This window comes from Natator depressus, chromosome 8 (assembly GCF_965152275.1).
Source record: "Natator depressus isolate rNatDep1 chromosome 8, rNatDep2.hap1, whole genome shotgun sequence".
Lineage (NCBI taxonomy): Eukaryota > Metazoa > Chordata > Testudines > Cheloniidae > Natator > Natator depressus.
In genome coordinates this window covers 70,415,693-70,437,111 of record NC_134241.1, presented here as the reverse complement: position 1 = coordinate 70,437,111, position 21,419 = coordinate 70,415,693, and the positions used below count along the sequence as shown (strand labels likewise).

Here is a 21,419-nt window from a genome sequence, read left to right as displayed (position 1 = left end):
GGCGTTCACATTTTTCGTAAATAAAATTATACCAACCTCCCTCCCCCCCTCACTTGCATCAATTTTTCCTCCTAATTGAAACAGCCCTAACAAGACCCCAAATATTAGCTAACTGCTTGGACCAAACATGCAACGTTAGCTGTATTTATCAATAAACTACGAACGTTGTGTTTTCAGCCTGTTTGCTCGTTAAGTAAACTTTGCACAGGAGAGCACGTGAGAAATGGCTGGCGCTAGTGAAGGAGAGGCAGTTCTGCCTGCAAGGCTTTATTAGCGAAACAAGGAGTGGGAAGGCAACATCTTCATTGGCCCAAATTCTGCCGGTGAGAGACGAGCTTTCGCATTTGCGCTGCGCTCTTCTTCAATAAGGCTTTATAGCAGCTTTCGCGCTGGTCTTTCGCCGGTTGGCTTGGTGCATTCACCCCGCCAGCCCTTGCAGAGACGACGCGTCAGGCTCGGGACGCCTGGAGCGCCCGGACGCCAGAGGCTGGGAGTAGCCTGCGGCTAGGGCGGCGGTCTGCACCGCACCCCTCGGGGAGCCCTGCCGCCCGCGGGCTCCCGGATTGCAGCCCAGCCCAGAAGGGGGGGAGCTACTTCCCGCCGCCTCCACCAGCCCCCGGCGGCAGCGCGGGGAGCCGCCAGAGTGTAACGCGCACACGCAGAAGCTTCACCACTCCGCGGGGCGGGTCCCTTCCTCCCGCCCGCGCCGCTCCCCGGCCCCGGCCCCGGCCCCGGCTGCAGCCGCTTCCAGTCCTGCGCACTGTGCCGGCGGCCGGCGGGGCGGGGCGGGGCAGGCTCCGGCAGCCAATCGCACAGGCCGCCGGCCGGGCTGCCGCAGAGGGATGGAGGCTGAGAGCAGGGTACCGGGGCCGCCGCCGCAGCCGCTCTGCGGCTCCCCCGCTGGCAGCGAGGGTGGAGCTACTGCTGCTGCGCCCCGGCCGAGCCCCCCCGGCGCAGCGCGGGCCCCGCCGCCCCGCGCCGCCCCGGAGGAGCTGGCCTTTGACGACGACGAGGAAGACCTGGAGGTGTTCAGCAAGGTACGGCCCGGGGCCCCGCTCCCCGCGGAGCAGCCCCGAGCCCCCTGCCCGCCGCGGCCAGGCTCCGAAGGGCCGGAGCAGTGGGGGAGGGAGAGGTACCCGCCCCGCGCCCTTCTCCCCCCCGCCCCCCGCCCGCTGCACTTTGCCTCGGGCGCTGCCCAGTCTGGGGTGCCGCTGCCAGGGCTTGTCTGCAGAGCGGCGGGGATGTGACGGGCAAGCGGGGCTCCCCCGCCCAGCGCCCTGGAGCTGCCCCCGGCGCGTCTTATCGCCCCCTGCACTTCGGGGTGGGCGAAGCGGTCAGGGCAGCCTGCACGGGGCAGACACCCCGCGCGGGGGCGGCCCGGCCCTGCCCTGCCCTAACGGGATTTCCCCCATCACCCTGCTGCGCGGGGGGGAGTCAGGTGCCCGGGAGAGGGGGAGCGTTGCACTTATCTGCAGGTTCCTGTGGACGGGTAGTAGGAGCAACAATCCTGGTACAGTGACCTCTACTACCTGGGCACGGTCCTGTAGGTTGTTAATGGCAATAAAAGCTTGGCAGAGAAATAGCACGGTTCCTCTTCAAAGCGTTGCATGCACGTTAACCTGAGTCGTCACCATCTAGTTTATGTTAAAGAGCAGAAAATAGGGATTGTAAATTAAGTAGATAAAGGGAAGATAAAAAGTTAAAGTGCACGTAGTGTTCTAATTCTTGTAGGCAGCTGTCGTTTTCCACTCATGTTTCAAACAACCACTTAAAAACAAGGAGAAAGGTGCCCCCTACCCAGGAATTTGCATTTAATGGTTCTCTGGCATGCATAGAGGTGTTTGTTTTTTCCCCGATGGGGATTCACCATCCATTAAGTACTGTACTAGTTTTAGGATGAGTTTTCAGAGAAAAGTTGCTAACTTTTAAGTTTCTAATCAGTTTGTGCCAGTAATAGGGTTGGACAGCTGTATGATCAAAGTATCCTCAGCTGTTACACTTTTTGTAATAGGGAACTATTATGGTAATTTTGGATATTGGAAATCTGTGTTCTGACCCTCTCTCAGCAGTTTTTCCTCAGTAACCAATGATTGGCATTTGTCATTATTATTAAGCAAATAGGTAAAAACGTTTGGTAAATTTGTCTGTGGGGACAAACACCAATCTATTATTGTACAGGCAACTGACCTAGAACCCCAGTCTTGCAGTCTGATGTGCATGGGTCAGTGCAAGTTCCCATGCACAGCCTGAAAGTGGGGGTAGAGGCCTGTCTGTATAGATCTTATTGCATTATCAAAGCGCTAGTTATTATCTTTAAGCACAGCCCTTGAAATTTACAGTAATATGTCATGTGTACCAATAAAATACAGAAAAAATATAATATCTAAATAGTTAATCTACAGGCATGGTTTATATACAGTAATATATTGAAAAATACTCACCAGTGTATACGTTTCAAGCTTGAGTTTATTCAAAACAGTTTGAGAGTGTGTACCATTGTTGTGTATGAAAATCAAATGGAGAATAGGTATCATTTAAATTTACAGGTTTCAGAGTAGCAGCTGTGTTAGTCTGTATCTGCAAAAAGAAAAGGAGTACTTGTGGCACCTTAGAGACTAACAAATTTATTTGAGCATAAGCTATCATGAGCTACAGCTCACTTCATTGGATGCACGCAGTACTATGGTGCCACAAGTACTTCTTTTATTTAAATTTACATCTATTTTGATAGAGGAGGGAATAAAATGATTAGTATCTGAAACTTGGTATAGGACCTAGATTGGGCAAACATTATCACACATGATTAACTACATGCATGGAAGAAGTCTCTGAACTATCATGAATTTTGTGATTGTTTTTCTTAACACCACAGCTTCTGAAGTCCAACAGTGAGATTCTCACAGGTGTTTATTTAAAACAAGTTTCTAGCCCTCATGGTTGTGGGGGAAAAAATGTGGAAACATGACTTGAGTCATGACTTGAAAAAGCCCTGGCTGGGATGATTTAGTTGGGATTGGTCCTGCTTTGAGCAGGGGGTTGGACTAGATCAGTGGTTTTCAAACTGCTGGTTGTGACCCAGTACTGGGTCATGGTGGCTCTGGTCAGCACTGCCAACTGGCCCATTAAAAGTCCCATTGGCGGTGCTAGTTGTTCTGACACCGTGCTGTGCCCCGGAGGCGGCCAGAAGCCAGACCTTCTGCTGGCCGCTTCTGGGGTGCACACTGTTTGCAGTGTCAGGACAGGCAGGAAGCCTGCCTTAGTGCCCCTGCTGCGCTACTGATCAGGAGCCGCCCGAGATAAGCCTGCACCCCAATCCCCTGTCCCAGCTCTGGGCCCCCCCAAACCTGGAGCCCCATTGTGCACCCCAAACCCCTCATCCCTGGCCTCAGCCCAGAGCCTTGACCCCCTCCCACACGCCAACCCTCAGCCCAGAGCCCCCTCCTGCACTCCAGCCCCACCCAGAGCCCTGACCCCCTCCTGCACCCCAAACCCCTCATCCCCAGCTTCATTGAGTCACGGGCATCAACAGTTTTTTTCTGGCAACCCAGTTGAAGAAAAGTTTGAAAACCACTGGACTAGATGACCTCTTGAGGTCTCTTCCAACCCTAATCTTCTATGATTCTATGGTGGAAGCTTAGAAGCCAGAAAATAAAATGAACTCTGTTAAAAACAGAAATTTTTAAGCCATTTTTGAGGTCTGACTCACAATTTTTGAACTCTTGATGTTGGCAATAGTGATAGAGTTAAGCATGCATTTAAGTGTTTGTGGGCTCAGGGCCTAATTTCTTGGCTTTTGGGCCCTGATCTTGGATTTGGATTCATATGAGTTATATTCATAGCCTAAGACCAGTGGGGACTATCATGATCATCTAGTCTCACCCACTCCTATAATAGACCCATAGCCTCTGGATGAGTTACTGAAGTCCTCAAATCATAATTTCAAAACTTAAAGTTACAGAGAATCCACCATTTACACGAGTTTAAACTCGCAAGTGACCCATGCCCTGTGCTGAAGAGGAAGGCAAGTCTCCCCCCTCCCCTTCCTGGCCTCTGCTAATATCTGAGGGGAAATTCCTTTCTGACTCCAAATATGGCGATCCGTTAGTTGACCTCTGTATCCTCTTGGTGCCCACTCACATGGCTCCAGTTGTAAGACTAGGGCTTTGTAAAAATCTTTGACGCCTTACATTGGGTAGATAACTTTTTTTTTCTTTTTAAAACAGATGACTAAAATATCACCAAGGTGGATTTAAAAAGCAATGATTGTGTTTTTTAAAAAAATTAAAAATTGGATTGTTTTTATTTAGACTTTGTTGATTAAATTATATTTTTCTTTTTTAAAATAAACCCGTTTAAAATAAAATCTGAATTTAATACAAAATATGTTAAGGCCTAAATTTTTCTTAAAAACATTTACATAAAATAGAAATATGCTGAATCCATGAGCCTCTGTCAAAAACTTAGATGTTTATCCCCTGCTTCTAACTTTTGAGGACAAGCTTTATAAATATGGCACAATAAATCTGCCTGAGTAATTTAGGAGATTGCCATTTTCAAGATTTAGGCAAAACCAGGAACTTAAGCTCTTGTCACTTTCACTTAGACATGTTTGAAAACTTTCCCAGACTGACCTGAACTAATCAGTTTACTTCACTGACTACAGTTAATCCCTCTGTTTATAAATCGTTTAACTGTAAGTGCAAGATGTTTTGATACATAATCTTCTCTTAATAAAACGTTTGTTTTGTTTAATACAAATAAATTTTATATACTGTTTTGTGTGTTTCCTTAAATTCCAGTTACCATCCTTATGCAGTTTGATCCAAATATGAGCACAAAGTAAATTTATCTAGTAAATAAGCAATCTATCATTCACTGTTTCTTAACATACTAAAATGTACAGTTAATAAGAATATGACGATATTAGGCCTTATAATTTCTTAAATAAATGTATAAAGTTATAGTGTATCCTCCTAGGTAGCAAAAAGATTGACCAAATCTAGTGTAAAGGCTCTCTGTTGTTGTAAATCAACAAATCTGAATGGTTATATCAATCAATGAGAATGCACCTTTCTTTAGAAAATAACTGAAATACAAAGGAAAAGTTGATTTAAAATCAGTGATTTTAAATTGAGGCTTTTCCACTTGGTGATTTAAATCATCTTAATCCATTCTGAATATCAACGATAAAGAATGGATTAATTTATTTTTGCCTTGACTGGTATATTTTATTATAGTTTTTCAAAGATATCCAGTGCTTGTTCTAAAGTGTAGACTAATACATAAATCTAGAGGAAATAATCGAAGTATGTGCGGACATATGTGTTGAAGTACAAATAGGCTACCCCTCCATCTCATTAAGTAATTTTTTTTTAACCTGGTATTCTTTAATTCTTCCAAGATTGCAACTGCTATATGAAGATCTGTGTATTGGTGCACTAAATATGACTCAGTTATGGTAATTGTTTGTTTTATGTCTGATTTGGTAAAAGCAAGGTCTGTTATTATCTTCCTTTTCAAGCAAACCCTCAAACTTGGTAAAGAATAGAGCATGCACTGAGCCAGTCTTGATAAGGCAAACAGGTTCCAAAAAATAGCATGTGGGGTGAAAACCACCTACCCTCTGAGGCTTCTTAAGTAAACCCAATAGATTGCTAACTCTCTGAAATGAAACAATGGAATGTCTAAGAGTACAGTGGTAGGAGCAGCAAATATTTCGTCCTGAAGAAGAGCTCGGTGTGGCTCAAAAGCTTCTCTTTCAGAAGCTGGTCCAATAAAAGAGATTACTTAACCCACCTTGTCTCTCTAATTAAGTGCAAACTCATTTGGCATTGATGTTGCATGTACTTCTATAGCACTTGGATTGTAATTCAACTTTTATTTACTTGAGCACACATTTCCAGTGTTTCTGTAAATAGGCACTGGGCACAGAGGACTGGGAAGAAATTAATATATTAGAAGGGTAACTGTAGAGCAGTGGTTCCCAAACTTGTTCTGCGCTTGTACATCCGCAGGTTCGGGCAATCGCGGCTCCCAGTGGCCGCGGTTTGCTGCCCCAGGCCAATGGGAGCTGCTGGAAGCGGCGCGGGCCAAGGGACGTACTGGTCACCACTTCCAGCAGCTCCCATTGGCTGGGAGCTGCGATCGGCCGAACCTGCGGACTCAGCAGGTAAACAAACCAACCCAGCCCGCCAGGAGCTTTCCCTGCACAAGCGGCGGAACAAGTTTGGGAACCACTGCTGTAGAGACTTCACATTTACTATGAAACAGTTATGTGTTTGATAGTACTGAAGCAAAATCTTGATATTAATAAAGTAAGGCCAGAAGGGACCATTAAATCATCTAGTCTGACCTCCTGTATGCCACACCATACTGTTTACCTCTGTAGTGAGCCCAATAGTTATACTACCACGTATCTTCCAGAAAGATGTCCAATCCTGATTTGAGGACATCAAGAAATGGAGAATCCATTTGAACAATTTAGTGCAAAAGAGTGCAAAAACATAAAGAGTTATTTGACTTTTATTTGTGTGATCTTGGCTTTTGGCTTTACTGGTCTAAGCTAGGAAATTTATTCAGGAAGTAATACTCATTTGTCTCTGAGTATGTCTACCCAGGGATTAAAAAAAACCCCATGTCTGACCCAGGCTCGTGGCGTTCGGGCTCTGGAGCTGAAAAATTGCTGTGTAGATGTCCGAGCTCTAAGACCCTGCAAGGGTGGAGAGTCCCAGAGCTCGGGCTCCAGCCCAAGCCCGAATATTGCAATTATTAGCCCTGCAGCCTGAGCTTTGCGAGCCTGAGTCAGCTGGCCCTGGCTAGCCACAGACATGCCGTAGAGCTTTTATCCCTGGGTAGATATACCCTATACCTGCTGGTCCATTGTAATTAGTTCAGTTATACTGCTGCTTGTTTATCAAAGAGATAAGGTACCTTATATCAAAAACTTGATATAAAACATGGATAGCTATCCTTAAATATAGATTGCAATAAAAACTTTATAATTAAGAATCTAAGTGGCAGAAATGTATTCCCTAATTATATCAAAGAGAAAACGTAACAGCTGTTAAAAGGTATGCAAAGTGGTAACTTATTTCTATGAACAAAACATTTCACACTATGTTTGGAAGCATGGCATCCCTTTTCTGTCTTGAACATTTACACTTACTGCTTTTGTTTATAGGTGAGGAAGACCGTTTAATTAAGATGCAGATTTGGGATCTGATTTTTCTGTGGTAGTGAAAGTTTCCTGCAAGGTTTTTAATACTCTCAACTTCTACTGTAGCCAATGGGTGTTGTGCACACACAGATCTTTGCAGGATCAGGCCCTTTTACTTGATTCTCAAATCAACTTGCTGCTTGTTTCCAGTCTCTCAGGCTACCTGTGTTGTTAACTGGCTGGTCCTGAATTATACCTTGTACTTGTTCTATACCTACTGTTAAAGGGGTAAGTATGAGGCAGATTTTGGTTTCAGATTTAACTTATGGAAAACTTACTGTTCCAAAATCTATAAAATGTTCCCAATAAAAATAACTAGCTGCAAAGTAGCTGTGATTTTTTTCCTTTACATATAGTCTGTGGAGTTTGTAGCCTAAATAATGTTGTGTTGGTAAATGAGTATCTAAAAGTGAAATTGATTTCATTTTTCATTTAATTCAGTTTAGGCAATGAAAATAGGCCAAATAGCTAAATGGTGAAAAAAGATTAAAGTTGACAATTAAGAATCTAAAGATATTACTCAGAATATAAACACAAAGCATTTCTTTTGTAAAAAACCACATGGATGTTTAGCTTGACAGTGTCCATGTCACAGGGCGTCTCTGTCACTACCCAGTGTTTGACTGCATAACCAGTTCATGTGGTTTCTCACAAACACCAGGCTGTTACCTTTTCACCAGTTGTGTATTTATTCTTTCCTTGCAAAATATCACAGTATAATGCAGGCTTACAGCAAGATGAGGCTTCCCCACAGTCCTCACTCCTCAGCCCAGGCTCACCCTCTGAGCTTTCCTTCTGAGATTCCCCTTGCTTCTGCTTACATCCTTTCAATTACATCATTAGCCCAGTAATTACTACCCTGGTGCTCATAATTCCCAACAGAAAGTGTATAATTGCTCATAGCTGAGCTTGTGGCCTTCTTCATGCTGGAGAGCATTAGTGAACAGCGTGCTACTAATCATGCCATGTCCCTTTAATATAGAAACCTTGACCACTATCTGGAGAGAGAATATCAAAGGCCAGCACTCAGTGTTGTCAGCCTGATTGGGCATTGTGTAATATTCAAGGTGCAGGACCTGTTCTTTTTTACATTAACCTCTGTTACAATGTTTAAAAAGAGTGCTGAAACTTGTTCCAGAGAGGGCAACTTGTCAGGTAAAGTCAAATCAAAGTGTTGTCTTCAGTTTCCCTTCATCCTCTGCTTTCTTGAATTTCATGATACACGTGATACTCCATACTGTCAGTTGTGTTCCACGTTATAATGGGATGACATAGTTTTCACCAGAGCCGCCAGGACTTTGATTATTGACCAACTCAGGTTCTTGACCAAGTTCTCCTCTCACAACTTCACTAAGCCTGGCCAGGTCTACCCCTTCGGAGAAATCTTCTCTGTCAGCCACAGACTCTGTGAGAGCTTGGAAAATCTATTCAGTTCCGACTGTCTGTTCTGGGGAGTGATCTATTTTATCAAATAGTCTGAAATTTACATTAAGACAGGAAATACTCTTATGTATTGAAACTTGCACTACACTTCACCAGTTGTTGGAACAGTCATCTATAAACTGAACCCAACCGGTTAATTTTCCACCTGAGTTCTTAGCAGATCCTCAACTGGCATAAACTGCCATAAATTTGCTGAAGTAAATCAAGAATCTCTGACAATTTAAAGCTGCTGAAGATCTACCCCTATGTACATATTCAAGATTTTTCTGTAGGAGTTTGATACTCTTCATGTAAATACACAATGTGGAACAGAGTAGCCTTGTCTATTTGAGGTGATTTTGTGAAAGGTATATGATGGAAATGCAAAGAAATTAAGGATTCTTATTTGGAATTCAGAAAAACGTCTACCTCTGAAAATTTTTGCAAAACTTTTATCAGTGACAACTATCAAGTTAAATGGCTGTAGTAAAAAACAGCAATGAGTCTTTAGAATTGGATGTCTTGGTAAAAATTATTTACAAAAATATAGTTTTTCAAATGTTACACACTGTAATCTAAGGAAATAATAAAGCAAGACATCTCTGAGCAGTTAACTAGCATAGACATTGCATTTGTCAATAGGCATATGTTTAGCTGTGATGTTAATCCGTTTTATGTATGCATAATATTTCTCCTTACTGACATTCAATTCTTTCTTAACATAAATTGCTTGTTAATTTGGTGGCTTTTTAAAGGGACCGACTTGAAACCGTATTCTTCTAAGTGTCCTGTCCTGCAGAAAGCTGTGAACAAATAAAATCTTGATGGATTGCCACATAGAGACCACCATGTCTATAACCTACAAACATTTATATTCTTGAAAAAATACCAGTAGTCATTGTGCTACTTTAACAATCTGAATAGTGAGATAAGCCTTGAGGAAAATATGGCAAAGAAATGACAGGGCCTTTAGCGAGAAAATGCATCTTTAAGTTAGATATAGGTTAACTTTACAAATAATAAGAATATCAAGCCTCACATCATCAGTTAACCTGAATAATCAGTGAAACTAACAAGTCATGGTGTGACTAGTATTTTAGATAGCATTTACGCCCTGCTCCTACAAGTGGATGCACCTATTTATTGGGACGTGTGTCAGATCAGGGCTTTAATCAGTATTCCTCTGTTTGTACAGTAACAAGGAAGAAAACATTAAAAAGAGAAAGTACTGCAAAGTCACAAATTGGCAACGTTCACCTCGTTTCTGAAGTTGACTAAGCTTCAAACTGACATACAAAGTAAATTCATTTTCTGTTTATACAGCTTGCTTCTCCAGTTTGTCCTTGATTACTTGGGGTGGATCAGAGGCAAAATGTGGTATGATCACTAATTCACATGCATCTTGAAAAACCTGTATGCTCTCTTACTCCTCTACAAAGAACAGTATTTCATTTATAGCTGTATCTTCATCGATGTGGGCGTTAAAATGCTCTTCTCTCACGCTCTATTTTTATATACTTAGTGCACAGGAACTGATTTTTTTTCCCCCTCCCTTTCAGGATCAGAACCTGCTTCTTTCTTCACCCCTAAAGGCCAGAAGCACCAGCCCCTTACCCATACATCATGAAAAAACCTAGTGTTCTGTGCTGCTTCCCAAAAATTATGGCTTCAGTAATTTCCCTTTGCAACTGTGCCTCAGTGGGTCACAACTGAGGATGTCAAATTCAGGACAAACTTCTGAGAAGTAGAGCAGATGCCCCATAGCCTATATCAAGCCAGCAACAAAAGTAAACTTCTGTTTTGCCACACTGGCTAACAAAAAGTCCAAAAAGCAGTTTCCTTTCATTCCAGTCCTTGTATTATCACCAGAAACACTAGACTTAGAGATGAGTGGTTCTTTAAAACCAATCTCTTCAAATAAAAGGTGGTTCTGATCCCAAAGGACCAGCCACACATCCAAGTCAACATATAACTTAGATCTTACCCCCAAAATCACACTGATCCCAATCCTTTAGTATCTAAAATCTAAAGGTTTATTTATAAAAAGGCGAGAGTTTAAATTGGTTAAAGAGCAGAAAAGAGGCAAAATGGAGGAGTTTCCAGGAACTTTTACATCTTCTGCCATGTGGAGAGAAACCCATTGTTTCGAACAAAGCCCTCAGCACATCTAGTGGAAAATTACAGATGACAAGATGGGAGTTTGGAGTCACATGGGCAAGTCACCTGTGCATGCCTGATTTCACTTAGTCATTGTAGGAAGTCATTACCTATATTTCAGATGCAATGTCTACTCAGTGTAGATGGGTGTCTCCCATAGTCCATTGTGAGTTGGGTCCTTTTGATGGGCCACTCAATTTGAATAGTCCCTCCAAGATGTGCTGGCTAACTGCCTTCTGGGCATTACCCCAGGAGCAAACATTTGAAATACAGGAATAGAGCCAATACTGATAACTTCAAATGCAAAAATAATACATGTATACAAATAGCATAATTATATTCAGCAAATCATAACCTTTCCACAGACATCTTACGTTCCACATTTTGTACAAGATTTGTTGTAAATATAGAACAGTGGTTGCAATAATGATCTATATGGTCATATTTTAATCAGATAACGTCACACCTGTAAAACCATAAAGGCCCAGGCCAATGTTTACTTTTCCTTGTGAATCCTGCTCCTAACCTCCCCAGTACTGGTTTACATACATTTTCCTCCATATTGCCAATATCTTCCTGAACTTGTTTCCCATAGGCTCTATACAAATCCTATACCTGGCTACTGAAAACTTCCAAATCTCCAAAACATCTGATATGGACAAAGCCAGGTATTTAAGTAGCCTGTCACCAGCACTCCTTTTTAGTAGAACAGTTGGTCAGGCCACTGATGATGGTTTTTTTCTTGCTTCTCTAGTCCCAAACACTTAATCTGCAGAGGCCTCTAATGGCAGCTTCTTTTCCCTCCACATCCGCAGGCATGTAGTATGAGGCAGACTGCAAGCTCCAGATGCTTGGCTCTGATTGCACTCCTGTTGTAAGCACATCTGCTGTGCAATTTCCAATATGTTGTAATATTTGGGTGATCGTACTACCTGACTTTAAAGAGACTTTAGGGAGTCAACTAAAATAAAAAGCATTAGGAGGATGAAATAAGAAAACTACAGATTTTGAAGGAGGATATCTTTGCCTACCAAAATTGGCGATGCCTTTAACATTAAAACTACCCTACAATAATAACTCTAAGTTGCTGTTTGTTTCATAATCATGGATAACTTTGTCGTCCCTTCACCCTTCCTATTTTCCTGTGAGTCAGAGTTTTCACGTGTAATATTCCTTCTGTATTCCTACAGCAGAATTGTTGCATACTTGAATAGTCTGCCTGTGTTCTTTTATAAGTAGGCTGAGTGATGACAACATAACTTGCCAACCAAAACACAGCTGGCTGGTCTAATTTTAGGTCCACAAACTGAACATCCCTTTCAACTACATGGTTACTCAAATCCTTTCTGTGGTGATGTGCTCTTCTCTCCTCCCCAAAAGGCTTGAATTATGTCAGCACGTGGCCATTTTGTGCAAGTGTCCTGATCTAGCATATTTTGAAATGGCTTTCGTTCTGAATGTAAGTTACCATACATAGCCAAATGGAGTTATGCAACTATAAAAACACAACTCTTATTTCTTCCCCCACACTTCCAACCAATGCTGATTAGGTGCCAGAGTAAATAGAATGCTTTTGAAGGCAGTATGCTCTTCAATGAAGTAGAATTGTCTGGAAAGAGACTAGGTAAGGTCAGTAAAATCACTATACGAGACCCACAGTTAAACTCAGGTTTCAGAGTAGCAGCCGTGTTAGTCTGTATCCACAAAAAGAAAAGGAGTACTTGTGGCACCTTCGAGACTAACAAATTTATTTGAGCATAAGCTTTCGTGAGCTACAGCTCACTTCATTGGATTCATGCAGTGGAAAATACCGTGGGGAGATTTTATATACACTGTGAACATGAAACAATGGGTGTTACCATACACACTGTAACGAGAGTGATCAGGTAAGGTGAGCTGTTACCAGCAGGAGAGAAGGAAAAACAACAACAACAAAAACCTTTTGTAGTGATAATCAAAGTGGGCCATTTCCAGCAGTTGACAAGAACATGTGAGGAACAGTAGTGGGGGGGAAAGAAACATGGGGAAATAGTTTTACTTTGTGTAATGACACATCCACTCCCAGTTTTTATTGAAGCCTAAGTTAATGGTGTCCAGTTTGCAAATTAATTCCAATTCAGCAGTCTCTCGTTGGAGTCTGTTTTTGAAGTTTTTTTGTTGAAGAATTGCCACTTTTAGGTCTGTAATCGAGTGACCAGAAATATTGAAGTGTTCTCCAACTGGTTTTTGAATGTTATAATTCTTGATGTCTGATTTGTGTCCATTTGTTCTTTTACGTATAGACTGTCCGGTTTGGCCAATGTACATGGCAGAGGGGCATTGCTGGCACATGATGGCATATATCACATTGGTAGACGTGCAGGTGAATGAGCCTCTTATGTTGTGGCTGATGTGATTAGGCCCTATGATGATGTCCCCTGAATAGATATGTGGACACAATTGGCAACGGGCTTTGTTGCAAAGATAGGTTCCTGGGTTAGTGTTTTTGTTGTGTGGTGTGTGGTTGCTGGTGAGTATTTGCTTCAGGTTGGGGGGCTGTCTGTAAGCAAGGACTGGCCTGTCTCCCAAGATCTGTGAGAGTGACTTGCTGAAGTGAAGAAACAGATTGACAGAGCCAGAAGGGTACCCAGAAGTTACCTACTACAGGACAAGCCCAACAAAGAAAATAACAGAACGCCACTAGCCATCACCTTCAGCCCCCAACTAAAACCTCTCCAATGCATCATCTAGGATCTACAACCTATCCTGAAGCCATCACTCTCACAGGTCTTGGGAGACAGGCCAGTCCTTGCTTACAGACAGCCCCCCACCCTGAAGCAAATAATCACCAGCAACCACACAACAAAAACAGTAACCCAGGAACCTAAGGGTTGGATGGCCAGAATGACTTGCTGCAGCAGGAGGATGGGGTCCACCTGTCAGACTTGGGAGCTGACACTTTTTGGCTGATATCAAAGAGGGTATAATTGTTGCATGCGGGGAGGCAGCCAAGCTAATTGCTGATGCCTCCTTGTGGTGGGTGTCCAGTGCAGGTTTTCCATAGGGAAGGGATAAAGTGATCAGATAGAATGAATTGGGAAAGGATTTAAGGGAGGCATTCTTTAAAAGAATGGAAATGCAGGTTCAGGACTCCTATGACTGGTACAGCAGAGAGCTAATCCCCTTCTTTATAGCCCCCCTTAACCTCATTTGCGGGGTGGGAGTGGCGAGGTCCCAGTAGTGGGTGGGCTGGGGATTAGGATGAGTAAAGGAGGAGGGCTGGCAGCGCATCCCCACCCCCTGATGTAGGTAGGTTGATTTTAGAATTACCTGCACTGTGTGCTTTTATCTGCTGGTTACTCCCTAGCATTTAGGAATGAAGTTGTGGCCCAATTAAACCACATCTTGTCTCCCGTTGTCCAGCTATGCAGGAAGACAAACAGAAGTGGTAAATGTGATTTTTATACCCTTCTCACTTCCTGAAGAAAGGTGCTCAGTGTACATCTAACTTCAGAAATATGGACTTGATGCTTCCCTTTTGCTATAAGAACCTCATAAACCTTGATGGTTTGATTGAGCATTGAATGAATGTGAGGTTTGTTGTATCAGTCTTGTCTGATCTCTTAACATAAGCGTGGTCTCATGTGTGGCTTGTATTTTGATGGAAGGGATATTTAGTAGATGTGCTCCTTTCTCTGAATCGTTATTAAACTGATGCCCTAGTATTGTGTTGGAGGTCATTTTGTGACTGGAGGTGCTGTCTTTCAGATGAGGCTTAAAACTAAGGTCCCAGCGGACAACCTGTGACCTTGTAAACACACATAGCACTTTTTTTTTTCTTTTGGCAAGGATAAGACAAATCAGTCCTGACTTTCTGCCTTAAATCTTTCTGAATAATAAAACTTTTTCTAACTAAAATTGGAGAGAATTTTTTTTTTATTAGGGCATAGTGTCCTTCCATCTTTGTCCTAAACTGTTATTTACCATAGCATAGCTGCATGCTGGTTTTTAATAACTACTATCATCATTCCAGAGAGAGCTGTTTTTTCTGTCCTGGTGGTGTGTGTATATATAATTGTAATTCATAAACCTTACTACCACTGGATTAAAAAAAAACCACACTTAGTTCTTATACTGCTGATTCTTCATCGTCAAGGATTCTTCAATTATAAACTATACTGAAGGTCTTTAATAATAAACATCTTTAAATTACAAGGGGATATAATTTCATAAAACATCTGAAAGGAAAAGAGGGTAGCTATCTTGGTCAGTTTGCAAGAGAGAATTTAGATTTCAAATCCTGGGTGACTGGCCTCTAACAACTTTAATTAGGTTGGTAAGTGTCCTGTACAGTACAGTGGGTGCTTGGTTTAACTAGTTTGGGCATTTGTAGGTGACTTCTGTTTTCAGCCATCCATGATGTTGTCAAGTGTAGTGTTCTGCTTTTCTCTCATCGGTCTTGTTCTTTTTTTCTTTTTTAACCACTCATTGAATTGAGCACTGAAAAGGAGAAGAGGATGACATGGGTGTTTGTGGTATATTTTTGCAGTTTTATCAGCTCTCTCTTTTACCATCTTAACTGTTCACTTCAGAGCAGTGCTGGGCAACCACATGGGCCAGGAACGGCAAACTGAGGCCACTGGGAGCTGTGGGTGGCTGTGTCTGCTAATGGGCAAAGTAAACAAACCATCTCACGGCCCGCCAGCGGATTACCCTGATGGGCTGTGTGCGGGCCACCGGTTGCCCACCACTGCTTCAGAGCTATTGTTTTTGATGTCTGAAACCTGCACCCTTATGTTAATAAGAATTTCTTCAAATGTCTTATTTATCTATAGGATACATCACTGACTGAGGCAAATTCATTCAGTCCTTTGATACCAACATCCCCCTCTTCTATGATAAACCAGTACAAGTTTGAAGATGAGCCAGAATTAAGGGATCTCTTAATTACTGTTGATGATCCTGAAAGTCACATTACTGCCATTGAGACTTTTGTTACCTATAGAGTTGTTACAAAGGTAAGTGTTTAATAGTCCTGATAGTTTAAGTGTAAAGTAAAACTATACAAGTGTTAGAGTTTTAAAGGATTTCAAATAACCTTTCTAACATTTCAAAATTTTATATCCTGATTTTGCAGCGAGTTAACAGCTTAGTCAAATTATTTCCAACTCAGGGTTAGATTCTAAAAAACACTTTTAAGGTTACTCGTGTATATTTGCATGATTGAGTGCTGTAGAGATCATTTAAGGAATAGCTGAAGTTATTTTAATGATTGCAAAAGCAGTCTTTTGTGTGAAATTGGCATTTGCTGTTGTGTCCCTTGACAAGAACATGAAACAAGAGGAAGGCTGATGCAGTTGGAAAGTACTATATTGGCATAAGTATTTGTTGAGCATGGGTAGGCCATAGAGAAGTGGGGTTATGCTTGGCTGTCAATATGTGGTACCTTGCTCACCACACCCCCTCTCAATTCTGCTTTCCTGTAATTGGATTGTTTGCTAGCACAAAGAAAAGTTCTCCTTCCATTCACAGTTAATAACATTTTTGTTACGGCTACAGCAATTTCTTAAATGAAAAGGTAATATTAGGAAAGTATTTATTTAATGTGTTTTCAGCTGTCTTTGAATTCAGTTTCTCAGCTGGAGTGGAGGAAAGCCAGTATTATGAGACCAGCCAGTTCCCTGGGAATTATCAGCAAGTATTGCACGTAGGGTTGCCGACTTTCCGATTGCAGAAAGCCGAACACCCTTGCCTGAGGCCCTGCCTCCACTCACTCAATCCCCTCTCCCTCCGTCACTTGCTCTCCCCCACCCTCACTCATTTTCACTGGGCTGGGCAGAGGGTTGGGGTGCAGGAGGGCTCTGGCTGGGGGTATGGGCTCTGGGGTGGGACCAGAAATGAGGGTTACAGTGTGTGGGAGGGGGCTCTGGGCTAGGGGAGGGGGTACTGTATCTGGGTGGGGTGTGCAGGCTCCTGCATGGGGCCAGAAATGAGGGTTCAGGGTGCAGGAGGGCCTCTGGGCTAGGCAGTGAGGTTGGAGTGTGTGTGGGGGGGTGAGGGCTCCAGCTGAGGGTGTGGGGCTGGGGATGAAGAGTTCGGAGTACAAGAGGGTTGCAGGCTCTGGGAGGGAGTTTGGGTGCTGGAGGGGGCTCAGGGTGCAGGCTCTGGGTGGCACTTACCTCAGGTGGCTCCCGGATGTGGCCATCATTTCTCTGAGTCCTAGGCAGAAGCGCGGCCAGTGGAATGAGTGGAGCCGGCAGTAGGGGCAGGGGCAACGTGCAGAGCCCCTGTGGCCGAACCTCTGCCTGGGAGCTGGAGGGAAATGCCGGCCGCTTCTGGGAGTCGCGCGGAGCCAGGGCAGACAGGGAGCCTGCCTTAGCCCTGCTGCGCTGCTGACCAGACTTCAAACAGCCAGGTCAGCGGTGCTGACCGGAGCTGCCAGGATCCCTTTCTGACTGGGCGTTCTGGTCGAAAACCAGACGTCTGGCAACCTTAACTTCACAGCCTACGTTTTGAGACCTGCTATATTCATTTATTTTACTCTGACTTTTTTTTGCTGAAGGTTCACTTACAACAAATTTTCAAATGCAAATGTTCCCTTTGTTTATGCAGGAGGGATAGGGTTTTTGTAGGAAGAGGGGAGAATGGTGGGGAAGGGGAGGGATGTTTTCTGCCTTCTCTCCTATCCATGATTAATTTGAAGTATAAATTCATGATGATACAACAGCTCTGTCAACCCTAAGCATTCAGAAATCATGAATCAGGTCTCAATTAATCAGAGGTTTGCTCAAAAATTACAAGATTAAGTAAAATTGGGTGGGGAGGTTCTTTTTAATTGCATTCTAGTTTCTGAGCCTTTAAAATTCAGTTGAATCATGTTCTAAAGCTTTTCTTTGCAACCACAATGACTAGGAACTTTTTTTTAATGGAAACTCATATATGCTTGTAATTACTTGGCTCCAGGAGCTGGGGCTTGTTTTAGTCTCCTCCCACTAAAAACCCAAACAAACAAAAACCACACCAATATTGTGTTTCAGAGTAGCAGCCATGTTAGTCTGTATTCACAAAAAGAAAAGGAGTACTTGTGGCACCTTAGAGACTAACAAATTTATTTGAGCATAAGCTTTCGTGAGAAGTGAGCTGTAGCTCACGAAAGCTTATGCTCAAATAAATTTGTTAGTCTCTAAGGTGCCACAAGTCCTCCTTTTCTTTTTACCAATATCATGAGACTGGATTAAATCATTAGAGTTGGCAGCACTGTCGTTTGCTAAAGTTTAAGGTTCTACTGGTGGGTACAAAACTAAAGTTGGTGACTGGTAGTGTAAACCATTAAATCCTGATGTATATGTAGTTTCAGTGCTGCCGAAACTTATTACGCAGGAGGGCCACATAAATCTAAGAACAACCTTGTGTGGACCAAACAGATTCTACATATTTTAATAAGATTTAAAGTCACCTGTATTGATTTATATTTTAAGTTCAGCTTGTTTCGTATGTACAGTATTGTCTGTTTACACACCTGTGTAAACTCAAATGGTGTAAACATGATTCATTAGTGTTTTATCATCGGCCGTTAGTATATTGTGGTATATATGAAATGCTCTGGTGGGCTGACTGCGGGCCATAGTCTATATGAAATGGCAGGGCACCCATGGCCTGTATGAAATGACAGGGTTTTCATGGCTGAAATATGTGGCTAGGTGATTGATAGCAGCTGATATCAGGGACACGTTTCAATTATTTTCAGTTTATTCAAATACTACAACATGGGCATTCCTTAAACTCAGATTTGTCATCGCTTTAAAGAGACCAGCCTAAATTTAGAACACGTCCATCTTAACTGGAAGGAAAATCTCACATTAAAGTCATGATTGGAACCCTTTGGAAAAAATTGTACTAGATCGATTCTTATAAGACACTTCTTATGCACAGTTGGGCACTTGCTTTTTTTCTCACAGTAGAAGTTCACTTTGTTTCATCTCTTACTAGGTTAGATCACTTTACTAAAAATTGTAATTGGTAAGTTCTGAATGACATTAAATGTTTTCCCTCAGATCTCATTTTTATTCCAAAATGGTCAATCTACACTATTATATATGTTTAGTACTCCTCTTAGGGTATATGTCTGTTGCAGCTGGGAGGTAGACAGTCATGCATAGTGCTGCTTGAGCAAGTGTGCTAAAAATAGCCAGGTAGTTGGGGTAGCACAAGTGGTGGCTCAAGCTAGCTCCCAAAGTATGTATCTAGGGAGCCTGGGTGGGTTGGTACTCAGGCTAGCTCCAGCTCCTGTGCTATCCCCACTACACTGCTGTTTTTGGCATGCTGGCTCGAGCAGCGTCAGTGTATATCTGTCTACCTAAGCTGGGAATCTCACCTTCCACCTGCAGTGCAGACATACTTTTAGATTTTTCCATCTTAATTTTGTGGTTATGATTTTCAGACATCTCGTGGTGAGTTTGACTCCAGTGAATATGAAGTTCGAAGACGATATCAAGATTTCCTTTGGTTGAAGAGCAGACTTGAGGAAGCACATCCAACACTGATTATTCCTGTAGGCTTGCTAGATTTTTGTGTTGCATTTGGTTTTTTGTTTTAAATTTATTTGTACTGAGCTTTGGTGAAGTCTCTTTCAGGGTTCTGGGTTCTACCAACCATTAAGAAGCTAATGTAGTTTGATTAATCTTTTATGTGTATGTGCAAAATTCAGAGAAAAATAAGGGCATTTCGCTTTTTCTTAACCTATTCTCCATTCATTTCCTTTCTCTTGATTTTATATCTATTCTGATGCATTATCTATTGCTAGAATCAGATTGAAACACTGTGTATACTGTGTTAATTTTATAGTTTTTCTGTGTAGTGAATTGTACAAGAATGTGTCTACCGTCTCCTGGGTAGTAGGACTATTTGTAATATATGTAATATGCAAAGTTATACAATGTTTTATTTATTTTCCCCCTCAGCCATTGCCTGAAAAATTTATAATGAAAGGAATGGTGGAACGATTTAGTGATGAATTCATTGAGACTCGAAGGAAAGCATTGCATAAATTTTTGAACCGAATTGCTGAGCATCCAACTTTGACTTTTAATGAAGACTTCAAAATATTTCTTACTGCACAAGCCTGGGTAAAAAAAAAAAAAAAAAAAACTCCTGATTTATAGTTATAAGAAATTATGAACTGCCTTACTAGGGGCCTGCATAGTTCAATATCTTCCTACCAACCATGGCTAGTTATAGAAGCACCATAGGAAGGTGCAAGGAATCCTGCAGTAGGCAGCTATTGAATAACTTGCCCATAGGAAAAATTTCTTTCTGATACCCATCAGAGTTTGTCTTATGCTCTGAAGCATGAGGGTTAGTATCCCTTCCAAAACTCCTATTCTCACTCTTCTAATCCTGGCTGTTCTTGCTATCCATGTAAATGCCCAAGATTATATAATGCATGTGATTTTTAAATTATTTTGTTTTGATATTTCTCTTTTTGCCCTTATTCTTTAAAAATAATAGTAATAATCTGTTCATTGACAATGCAGCCAATAAACCACCATTTAATTTCCCACTGTAGCTGTGCAGAATGTATTCACTGGAAAAGAAAGCAAGAATTTTGTCTTCCAAAGAGCATAGTTCTGAACTTAACCAAATGTTTCACTAGCAGTTTATAGAAGTGGAGGGAAAGGAAACGGAGGCGGGGAGGGGAGAGGCTGCTTTCCACAGTAAGAACATAATTTTCCCCAATGGATGACTTCTCTCTGCACATGCTTCCCTCTGTTTTCTTTCCCAAAAGTCTGCATACTGGCTGACTCTGCTTTAAGACTGAAAGGGGAAGAGGTTTGTACTGTCTTAATCCTTCCCTTCCTAATCCCCCTGCATGCTCCCTGCTTCAGTAGAGCATGCCTAGCCTATGACACAGAATGGTTGTCCTTGACCATACAGCCCTCAATCAAAATATAAAAAGGAAAATTAGTAAAGGGATGGTGGGGAAAGAGAGTCTAATTGCTACATATTTAATAACTTTACAATAAGATCTAGGCAGCAAGTGAAAACCTAAAGTAGTTTGTTTTATAAATGCCTGTGTAGTTTTATTGTTTACTTGTTTTGCTTTAATTCTAAACCATGGGTAGAAAACATTAAAATATTTACAAGGGTATGTTCTTCTTGCAGGAACTTTCATCTCACAAGAAGCAGGGCCCTGGCTTGTTTAGCAGAATGGGACAAACTGTAAGAGCTGTAGCATCCTCAGTAAGAGGAGGAGTTAAAAATCGTCCTCATACGTTTACAGATATAAATGACTATATGGAAACATTTAATCAGAAAATAAACTTGATAGACAGAATATCCCAAAGAATTTACAAGGAAGAAAGGGGTAAGTAGAAATAATGAACACAAGCTTGTTTTATTGACTTCAGAAAGTAATATATTGAACAAGTAAATTACTGTGAAAAGTTAGTTTGCTTTCACTGTTCTGCACAAAATGCTGCTTTCTAGCAAGAGAAATGGAGAACAAGAAACTTTTACTTCTTTTCCTTCAACGGCTAATCCTCGGCGTATTGGCAGATCAGTGTGCAACTATGTGGGGATTAGAGATCCACATCTGGCAGCCTTCTTCATTGGTTTGAAGTTAGGGTGACTGCAGAGGTAGCATGCT

At 42.1% G+C, this 21,419-nt stretch overlaps 1 protein-coding gene across 1 annotated transcript in view; it reads left to right on the top strand.

Moving 5' to 3' along the window:
- The first annotated feature begins 842 nt into the window (after positions 1-842).
- The window catches only part of SNX7 (sorting nexin 7), a 57,001-nt gene continuing 36,424 nt past the window's right edge, over positions 843-21,419 (top strand). Inside the window, exons 1-5 of the mRNA XM_074961281.1 lie at positions 843-1,037; positions 15,610-15,792; positions 19,215-19,325; positions 19,735-19,899; positions 20,936-21,137. Of these exons, the coding sequence (XP_074817382.1) occupies positions 843-1,037; positions 15,610-15,792; positions 19,215-19,325; positions 19,735-19,899; positions 20,936-21,137 (856 nt within the window). The remainder of the gene's footprint in view (positions 1,038-15,609; positions 15,793-19,214; positions 19,326-19,734; positions 19,900-20,935; positions 21,138-21,419) is intronic.